Raw genomic sequence first — 10,597 nt, 5'->3', positions numbered from 1 at the left:
CGCTGACGCCATTGGGCAGGGAACGCAGTTGGGCGAGCAGAGAGACGCCGGCAGGCAGCCTTTCTGCCTGGGCTCTGAGAAGCCCCCTCGGTGCCCCAGCTCCTGCCTGGGTAGAGGTGAGGCGCGCCCCGCGCTGTGCGAAGTGCAAAGGTGGGGCTTGGCTCTGTCGGGTACGGGGCACGAGAGGCCCCCAGGCTGAGTCTCCTGGGGCTGGGTCGGCACTGGGAGGAGCGGGAGGATCCCAGCCTCAAGTTCGGGGCAAAACCTGGTTCTGGCACTCAGTGGGGCCGGCGTGGAGCGCGCCCATGGTGGCCTCCCAGCCCCTAGCCGGGGCGCCTGCCTGCACTGCCCACCGGGGCCCGCGACCTGGCAACTCTAGGTTTGCGCCCCTGCGCCCGGAGGGGCAGAGCAGAGCCCCGCAGGAGGCCGCGCGTCACAAAGGAGGCCCGGTGCTCGGCATTTAGCCCGGGGGATGGCAGGGTGCAGAGCCCCCGGCGCTGGCGGAGTTGGCGTCGGAGCAGCGGCGACGCGGGCGGAACAGGCAGGCCTGCTCGCCATCCGCGCAGCCCGAGGCGGGCGCAGCCGGAGGGGCGCAGCGAGCGGGTAACGGGCGAGGGCGCGCCGCGTGCGCGACGGGGCTGGCGAAGCTTGCAGCTGCAGGAGATCCCAGGGCCAGGCCGGGCCGCTGCCCCTTTTCTTGGGCGACCCAGCGCGCGCTTGGGATTCCTTCCGGGGTTGGCAGCTGGGTGTTATGGAGGGCTCTCCTGGTTCGAATCCCACCTCTGCACTTGCCCTCTCTCCTCTTCCAACAAGCCCTGCTTACTGATGTGAGCACTGAGGCACACGTTAACTTGCAAGAGGTCACACAACTGCAGCTGACCAGAGCTGGGATCCAGCCCACGAGGCTACACTGCCTCTTTGGTGATTGGGTGGCCGGGCGTTGGAGGAAGGGGATTCCAGCCTCTGGGGGCTCCTTGCATCAGCCCTTGCAGCCCACCAAGCTCAGCAACATTCTTCTGACCCCTGTCCCCTCCTCTTAAGCGTCGATGATTCTCCGGCCCCTTTGCCACGGTGAGGGCATTAGTTCCACTTTGCCACAGGGTTAGCCTTCCTGGAGTACCCGGATGCATGCCAAGTGCTTTGGGGGCCCCTGGCGCTGGGTGGTTTCCCATAAACTGTAGCAACATCCTTCGTTCCTCCTGTGGTAGACGTGTGAGTACCCATTCAAAGCAAGCCTGAGGATGCTGCCAGCCTCAGGAGCGTGTGTGGCAGGTGCCTTGGGAGAGGGAGGCAGGACAGGGCTGTGCTGTGGGCTGCACGCTGGCAAGAGAGGAGACAGAAGGGGCCCGGCTGAATGTGGAGACAGACAGTGAGCCTGGGGTCACAGGTGGAGCACACTGCTGTTAGTCCCTTCTGCCACACATGTCCGGGTCTGCAGATGGGAGAGCCCACTGAGGGCAGGGCCAGAGCTCCCGGGCAGTGAGGCCGCATGACGGTGGGGCTTGGACAAGTGGAGGAGGTCCCAGGAAGGCCCCCGTGGGTGCCTGCTTGAGGATGCTCATTGCTACAGCAGCACTGGGGGGAGCAGGAAGAGACCTGGTGGGGGTGGGGGGGGTCACAAGACATGGAGGATGAGAGACCCCCAGGGGTCCTATTCGGCTGATAGCCACAGTGGGGAAAGAGATTCAGAGCCACGGGACTGAATGGATGAAAACATATAGGTGGTGAGCGCACGTGTAAACAAAACCAGGTACCTCCACACCCGACACTCTGGAGCAGTTGCCTGTGGGAGCGGGGCGGGAGTTCAGGGAATAATGACTAAGTAAAACCAGAGCAGGGTCTTGTACGAACCAATAATGTCTGTCCTGAGCAGAGAAACAGGATGGATGTTCCCCTGAGGTCCAAGGAGAAGGGCAAACAGTAGCAGACAGAGTCGGCAAGTTCTCGTCCTTGCCTAGGCCCTGTCCTCCATGGGCAGCTCCCCCTGGGAGGCCTCCTCCCCTCCCTGGGCTTCAGGGGCCATCTGTAAGGCAGTCACGCCCGGGGCTCTTGCCAGCCCTGTGGTTTTAGGAGCCTTGATCCACGATGCTGGGCTTCCTGGGTCAAGTGGCCAACAGCAGCTCTAGGGGATGGCAGGGCTTGAACTTGGAATTACAGGGTCTTTGGGCAAGAGAGGCAAAGACCACAGCGGGCTTTAGGGCAGGGGAAGCTTTGCCAGCACAAAGTCTGGAGAATTTCAGCAGATGCTGTGCACAGCCTGACGCCGGCTCTGCGGACCCCCCGAGCTGGGCACGTAGAGTCCCCCGCAATCCAACAGCTGACTCGGCTTCACCTTCCCCAGTCACCAAGAAATCGCCCTTCCCAATCCCTCCGCCACGCCCAGGCTCCACCTGAGACCGCAATGCGAGACTGACCTCATCCCTCCCAAACATGCGCACCTTGACCTTCTGGGGTTCCTCCCCCCGCCCTGGTACCCCTTGAATGGCAAGGCAGCCATCAGCAAAGGAGCCCACTGTGTAAGGCGGCCCACATCCCAGGAAAGGGGCAAGCCGGGCCGGAAGTCCAGATTTCGGGGAGAGGGGACGGAGGGAATCCCTGGCCTCTAGGGCATGGCCTTCAGCACGTCACTCACTCTGTGTCCACTCACAAGTTCAACTCTAGACACCAAACACTCCTAGTTCCCTGCATGAGCACATCCACACAGTCACAGTTCTGCAGGTTTGTACATGTCACACCCTCTGCTTGGAGTGCCCCAGCCACCCAGTCTGCCCCACAGCTCCTACTCATCCTTGCAAACCCAGCACAGACACCACCTCCTCTGGGCAGCCCTCTCTGCTTCCCCCTCACCCTGATCCTGTTTGTGCTCCCCGTCCTCTGTGCGAATACCTGAACCTTTCTCTCCCCGTCCTGTGACTGAGCGCTGCCCCATGTCCCTGGAGAGACTATGAGTGACGCTCCCACAAATGTGGCTGGAATGGTGCCTCTTATCTCCCAGCAACCTGTACCCGCCACAATGTCTTCTGGTTCAACTTCCGGCTGAGAGGTAACGGCTTCTCTTTTTCACTCCCGGCAGGAAACAAGTGATTGCTTTTCTTCCGCCCTTTGTGGAAGCCCTGCCCATTCCACAGCTTGCACGGGACATCCCGGGTCCCTGATGGACGAAGAGAGTGAACTGACGCAGCCGCAAGACCAGGGCTGCTGGGCCACTCTGCCCGACGTGTGCCTGCGTCGCGTCTTCTGGTGGCTGGGCGACAGGGACCGGTCCAGGGCGGCCCTTGTCTGTAGAAAGTGGAACCAGATCATGTACTCGGCTGACCTGTGGCGCTACCGGACCATCACGTTCAGCGGGAGACCTTCCAGGGTGCAAGCCTCCGAATTCGAGTCCGCTCTTTGGTACGTGAAGAAATTCGGTCGCTACCTGGAATACCTGGAGATCAAATTCCTGAATCCTTACAACACCGTCTTAACCAAGAAGTTCCAGGTCACCATGCGCGGGCTCCTGTCGTGTCTGGGCAAGAGCAACAGCCGCCTGAAGTCGCTGTCCATCCAGCACCTGGAGCTGGACCGCCTGGTCTGGAGGAACAGCATCAGGACCGCCTTCATCAAGAGCCTCAGCTTCTTCCTAAAGAAAATGGGCAGGCACCTGGATTATCTCAACCTGAAAGGCGCCAGGCTGACCGTGGAGCAGGGCTGCCACGTTCTCAATGCCCTGAGCTCCCTCCGGAACGAGAACATGGCCTCCGAGCTCAACATCGAAGACTACTTTAGCCATCACCTGGCCGTCTACAGCAACGCCCAGTTCCACAAGACCATGGCCATGTTCCACAACCTGGAGTCTCTGACCCTCAACTACAACTGTGTCTCTGACGAGCTGCTCGAGACCCTGTGCGAGCACAATGCCGGCACCCTCTGGACCATCAACATCAAGTGCCACATCCACGACCCCCACCGCCAGGTCATCTGGGGCATGTCCTGGGCCAAGCTGGCCGGGCAGGCCCCCAACCTGAAGGTGAACTTCTTCTTTGAGCGGATCATGAAGCATGAGTGCTTGGCCCGGATCCTCCTGCAGGAGATCCCAATCAGAAGCATCAGTCTGCGAAGCTGCTACTTCAGCGACCCCGACTGGTCCATGCGGCCCACTCTCACGGAGCTCCTGCCCACCTTCCGGCACACCCTGCAGGTAGGCGGGGACGGAGGGAGGTGGGGGCGTGGGAGCTGCTGCCTGCTCTTGCCTGGGCTCCCAAGAAATGGCACCAAATTAAGCATCCCCCTGCCCCCCTGAGACCACCGCAGCCGACGGAGGCCACTGCTCACTGCTGCATGGGGGACACAGGGATTTGCTGGTCGCTGGCAACCAGGGAAAGCGCCTACCTCCCTGGCTCAGCGGCAGGAGGCCCGAGCAGGAGGAGCCTCTACAGGTGGGCGGCAGGCGGACAGCCCTCTTCCTGCCTTTCCATTGGGCCTCAACAGCGCACAGCAGGCCCTGTGGCTCCCTGTCACCGGCCCTAAGCTGGGGACCCATCTGGTCATAGCAAAGCCTGGTAAGTGGGGAGATGGAGTGGGGACGACCAACCTGAACTCGGGTTACTGAAGGGTTTGAGCGCAGAGATTCTGGGTGGTTCTGTAATGTGGCAGCTTTCCCATCTATAAAGTCAGAACCATTTCTTCCTCGTAAGGACCTGGAAGTGGCGTAACCGCCGCTTAGAAAAGGGATAAACACCACGACTGACACCTATCCTGCAAGGGAGGAACTCGGGAGGCGTTCACACAACCCTGAGGTAGGGAAGGGCACACGCAAGGTGACCCGGTTGTGCTACAGGAGAACCTGGGGTTTGTAGCTCCCCGTGGTCGCCAAGCCAGTCCTCGGCGCCAGTCCTCGGCAGGGCTGCGGCCTGCTCCTGGGCCTCTGGGCTCCAGAGAGATTGCCTCCAAATTCCAAGGTTTTACAACCCTGGGAGATCACCAGCATCCTCAGGGAGTGGAGGATGTAAGTTCTTCCTCCAAGAACCCCCTGTGCACTGTCCCTTATCTGCAAAGTCCCCGAATGCCAAGGCCATCAGCCCCAAAGCCAGGGCATGGAAATGGCATGGAAGGAGCCCGCCCCCAGCACCACCGCCCACACACCCCCTCCTCCTTGATGCTTCTCCAGAAATTAACTTTCGAGTTCAACAACAACCACGAGTCCCTGGACGAGGAGCTGCACCTGCTCATCCTATCCTGCAGGAAGTTGTTCTACTTCAAAATCTGGGCTTTCCTTGACGTGAGGTTTGTGGAGCGGATCCTGAAGAGCCAGGAGGAGGGGCAGTGTGCACTGCGCACGCTCAAGGTGAGGGCCCCACCCAGAGCGGGGGCATCCCGGGTGAGGGGGGAGCTGTCAGAGGGGAGGTGGGCCGTCATCTCCCCTGGGGTCTGCCAGCTGGCAAGGGCCAGCGTCACAGCAGCCGATCTGCAGCTCCTTCTTAGTTCACTGCTCACTCTCGGCTGGAGCAGAGAAGTTGCCTGCTCAGAGCCAGGACTCCCGCAGAGGGAGCTGGGCTCCTGGCCCACCGGGAAGCTGTGCTGCCTCAGCTTTGCTTGTGTCTCCTTCTTCTTCCTCCCAGGCAGCACCGGGCCCGTCCTCAGGTGCACCGGGAAGAGTTTGGGATGTCTTAGACATATATCCTTCATGTCACCTTTAGCGGGAAACAAAACAGGGATTCTGCATCCCTAGGCTCAGGACTCTGAGTGTCCCGGACACCTACAGACCTGCCCGCTGTCACTGTCGCCCTAACAAGTGAGGATGGCACGGCATTTGGGTTGTATCTGGTGGTGTAGATAGTCTAGAGATGAGTCCGGGTGTGGGATGGTACGTGCGGATCAAACGCAAACCCTACACCAGGCTTCCTAAGAGACCTGAGTATCTGCAGATGTGGGGAATCTGTGAGGGTTCTAGAATAATCCCCTGCACATTCGGCCAACAGTCGGATTTGCAGTGCAGGATTTGCATGCCTGTGAGGCCCTAACTGACGTAGTGCCCCCTGGGTGTGGCGGGTGTGTTCTGTGGCGCAGGTGAGGATTTATACAAACAGATATGAGACAAACGAAGAGGACAGGACTCTCCGGGAAATTTACAGGAAGTACAGAAAGCTGATCGATTCAGAGCTGAACTATTTTGTCATCGCTTACCCCATGATGTAATGAGCACCCTCCAGAGGAACCAAACCAGGAGCACTTTGGACTTGAAAAGCCTTTCTCATCCAGCTGCAGTCAGGGCACCCCTCCCTGTCCCGCACCCCCTTCCTTTCCCCTCTCCTCCCTGCCAGCTCCACACCAAGGCGAGCTGCCCCTGCTGGTGACATCAAGGCCTCAGGGGGCTTTAAAGTGCTATCTTTACCAACCACCTGAGGCTGATTTCTCTTGTTGTCACTCTGGTTTGCTGGTTGACACCCTCCTTCAGCCACAGAGCCAAAAACACAACCCAAGGCCACTCACAGTGGCTTCTCTCCCCACTGCGGGGACCCTGCCCCCTGCAACCCTGAGCTCCGGTCAGCCTATGGCATGGAGCATATAGAATCCTGCTGTCTCCAGACACACATGATTGGCTTGGAAGTACTTTCTAGCTGAGCTGACCTCCATGTCGTGGCCGGGACTGGTCACACACAGCCAGAGCAAGGAAGTCGCCTGCTCAGAGCCAGGACTCCCGCAGAGGGAGCTGGGCTCCTGGCCCACGGGGAGGCTGTGCTGCCTCAGCTTTGCTTGTGTCTCCTTCTTCTTCCTCCCAGGCAGCACCAGGCCGGTCCTCAGGTGCACCGGGAAGAGTTTGGGATGTCTTAGACAAATATCCCTCATGTCACCTTTAGCAGGAAACAATCAGTACCAGAACTGGCTGCCGAGTGTGATCTCAATCCTATAAAACACACAGAGGGACTACACAGAAAAGAGAAGAAGGACACCAAAGATGGCCATGGGTGCAGGATTATGAGTGGCGCTCGCTGTCCTCATGTTTTCCATATTTCTCAGTTTTTCTACGAGGACCTTGTGTGAGTTTTGTAGGGAATGAGAGTATGTTTGAAATGAGAGGTTAACTGTGATCAGTTCCCGGGCCCCTGCCACAGACCACACTGCTGCTGCGCCTGGGACATTGTTGTACACATCAAAAACTCTAAGGGAATAAAATCCCAGGATTCATTCTTTCTTTCTTTCTTTCTTTCTTTCTTTCTTTCTTTCTTTCTTTTGACAGGCAGAGTGGACAGTGAGAGAGACAGAGAGAAAGGTCTTCCTTTTGCCTTTGGTTCACCCTCCAATGGCCGCTGCAGCCGGCGCCGCGCTGATCCGATGGCAGGAGCCAGGTGCTTCTCCTGGTCTCCCATGGGGTGCAGGGCCCAAGCACCTGGGCCATCCTCCACTGCACTCCCTGGCCACAGCAGAGAGCTGGCCTGGAAGAGGGGCAACTGGGACAGAATCCGGCGCCCCGACCGGGACTAGAACCCGGTGTGCTGGCGCCACAAGGCGGAGGATTAGCCTATTGAGCCGCGGCGCCGGCCCAGGATACTTTCCACAGTGACTCGTGGCAGGTTCCGTTTGTGTTGCCTTTTGCATGCCGGGGCCATAATTATGCCTTTTAGCCTTTTGTCAACAATTCATCTTCCCCTGGTGCCTTCCCTCCCCACTCACTGACCTACCCGACCTCCCCCAGTTGGCTGCTTGTGGGACACGGCTTGCACTTCCCCCGGGGTCGGGAACGATCACCTTGGCAAAGGCGATCACCACTGCAGGCAGGAGAAGACAGCTCCCAGAACACGCTGCCGGCAGAGGGGCCCTTGTGAGCAGTCTATGCAGAAAGAATGGTGTGCGCTAGGAAGGACATAATGTTGGGGCCAGCACTGTGGTGTAGGAGCTAAATGGCACTGGCATCCCGTATGGGTAGCCATTGGAGTCCCAGCTGTTCCACTTCTGATCCAGCTCCCTGCTAATGCACCTGGGAAAGCAGTGGAGGATGGCCCAAGTCCTCAGGCTCCTGCACCCACCTGGGAGACCAGGAAGAAGCTCTGGCTCCTGGCTTCGGATTGGCACAGCTCTGGCCGTTGCGGCCAACTGGGGAGTGAACCTTTGGATGGAAGACCTCTCTCTCTCTCGCTCCCTCTCCTTTCTCTGTGTAACTCTGACTTTCAAATAAATAAATAAATCTTAAAAAAAAATTAGAAGTGGAGTAAAAGTTTAAAATTAATAGGAGTAAAGTAAAATGAAAACGATGTGGGGTAACTGTAAGGGCAGGGCGGGGCTGAGCAGAGATTCCCAAGGATCTGACCCGCCCATCTCTGCATACCTCATTCAGAATTTAAAATTTAACGACTATTCTTGGGGTCAAAGGTCTCAAAACCTTCTCAACAGAGCCAGCCGGCCAAGGATACTCCTCTGGTCCCTCAGGCCTCTGGGACTGGCCACACTCCTGGCCGTGGCTCCCAGCCCGCCTCCTGGCCACCTACGCGGGCCCCATCCGAGCCCAGACCAGACCGCCCGCTGGGAAAGCCGTCCGGGAAGGTGGGAGCCAGAACCCATTCCCCAAAGCGGGGCGGGGCGCTGGAAGACCAGCGTTGCCTTTCTCGGTTGCCGAGGAAACAGGCGAACAACCAATTCCATCTGCGGGAGGGAATAAGGAGGAGGCCGTCCCTGGCCGCGCCCCCAGCCTCTGATTGGCTAAAGCGCCGGCCCTCGAGCCACGCCCCTCATGCTGGGGGAGATTTCCATGAATGAGCTGGGTGGACTCCCGCTCGCTCGCTCTCCATTTCCAAGCGTTTCGCTAGAAGCCGCTTCGCTCTCTACCTTGGTCTGCGTGGTTTTGCACGGTCTGAGCCCTGTCCACCTCTCTCACCTCAGTTCCTGCCCTCGTCCCTCTTTCTCTAGCCTCGCTGCCCTATTCTCCGTTCACTAAATTGTCAAAAGCAGATACTTCACCCCAGGGACCTCTGCCCTCTGGCTCATCCCAGCTCAAGCATGAGTCCACGGGCAAGGCTTTTGCCCACTGCCTCACCCCACAGGCCTGCCCGCTGTGCTGACGCTGGCTTTCCCGTCATCCCATTTCCACTTGGCACTTGTCCACCGTGGGAGGTGTTCTTGAAACTGATGTGTTCTGCAGCCCCTGGCCTGAGCTCCAGGAGGACCTGAGCTCTGCCCTACTCACCTCTAACATCAGCAGCCAGGCGCCGACTGCAGGAGCCCAGTAAGTGTTTGTTGTGTGAATGAACAAGCAAACGACCACACACACACACACACACACACACACACACCCAGTGCCACAGGTCTGAGACGCCGCAGACCTGAGCAAACCTGTGCTGATCCACTGAAGACTTACATGCTGCCTCCTGTGCGGCGGCGTGCTGGAGGCTCTGAAGTCTGCGTTAGCTTCAAGGCTTGCCAAGATCCACGAGTGAATGTCCAGTGAATGTCCACGAGTGAATGTCCACAAGGGCGGAAGATTAGAGCAGCAGTTCAGATACCGCGCAGGACCCCTGCATCCCACATCCGAGTGCCGGGGTTCAAGCCCCACCTCTGCTTCAGAGTCCAGCCTCCCACTAAGGCGCACCTTGAGATGGCTCAAGGACCTGGGTCCCTGCTGCACCCATGGGACTTCTACGCTGAGCTCCAGAATCTTGACTTGGACCTGGCCCAGCCCTGGCTGTCGCAAGCACTTGGGAAGTGAACCAGCAGAGGAAAGCTTTTTCTCATGCTCGTTCCCTCTCTCTTTCCCTTGCAAATAAATTTTCAAAAAAAATGCTTTAACTACTTTGCATCAAGGGATCCTGGTTGCAAGAGCTGAATGCCCGAGATCTCAGTACTCACAACTCAGCAGCTGCCTGCCTCCCCGGGCAGGGCAGGTCAGCTCACGTTCCCACACCCTCAGTGCCTCATCTGCGATCCTGCCCATGACGGGCACGCGGAGTGTAGAGCTTTGTGGTAAGGGGCTAGGAGCACTCTGGGTCAGAGCTTCACTTCCTGAGTCTATCCCTGCTGCTGTCAGGCCTCAGTCTTCGCATCTGCGCAATGGAGAGGTTGGATACACTTATAGGAGGAGTGGATGGGGCTGGATTCTCAGACACCTGCTTTGGCCGAATGGACCCTCCCTACAGTTTTACTTAGTGCTAATTCTGGGTAAAAGCCGTCCAAGGGGCAGGCATTTGGCACAGCAGTTAAACACACTGCTTGGCTCACCTACATCCCATATCAGAGTGCTTGGCTTCAAGTCCTACCTAGCTCAACTTCTGACTCCAGCTTCCTGCTAACGCACGCCATGGAAGGCAGCAGGTGATGGCTCAACTAGCTGGGACCCTGCCACCCACGTGGGAGACCAAGACTGAGTTCCCAGCTCCTAGGGACCCAAGGCCACGTCCTCCCTGTTCTAGAAAAGGACTCAGCTCTCCGTGACGCCTTGCTTTCATGTCTGTGTGCCACTGTCTGGGACATCGCCTCCCTTTCCACCAGGCAAGCATGATTTCTCCAGCCAGACACCACTCAGGTCCCATTTAGTCCCATTCACTCGGTCCCCCTCCCAGCCAGGCAGACATGGCCTGGGAGTTACAACTCTCTGGGGTGGCAATGTGACCTACAGATGCTTGGGTGG

The 10,597-nt window shown here is 58.5% G+C and overlaps 1 protein-coding gene across 2 annotated transcripts; it reads left to right on the top strand.

Moving 5' to 3' along the window:
• Positions 1-459: 459 nt before the first annotated feature.
• On the top strand, positions 460-9,792 carry FBXO39 (F-box protein 39). Of its 2 annotated transcripts, none has more exons than XM_051825340.2 (4): positions 460-603; positions 3,074-4,180; positions 5,150-5,326; positions 6,049-9,791. In XM_051825340.2, exons 2-4 carry the CDS (start codon positions 3,155-3,157, stop codon positions 6,175-6,177), a joined length of 1,332 nt encoding a protein of 443 aa, XP_051681300.1. In that variant the 5' UTR covers positions 460-603; positions 3,074-3,154; the 3' UTR covers positions 6,178-9,791. The 2 variants fall into 2 exon arrangements, with proteins under 2 accessions (XP_051681300.1, XP_051681301.1); XM_051825341.2 differs by lacking the exon at positions 460-603 and adding an exon at positions 675-1,071 and having other exon boundaries at positions 6,049-9,792.
• Positions 9,793-10,597: the final 805 nt, after the last annotated feature.

This window comes from Oryctolagus cuniculus, chromosome 17 (assembly GCF_964237555.1).
Source record: "Oryctolagus cuniculus chromosome 17, mOryCun1.1, whole genome shotgun sequence".
Taxonomy (NCBI): domain Eukaryota; kingdom Metazoa; phylum Chordata; class Mammalia; order Lagomorpha; family Leporidae; genus Oryctolagus; species Oryctolagus cuniculus.
Note: the sequence above shows the minus strand (reverse complement) of the source record. Positions and strands in the feature narration are given on the sequence as shown.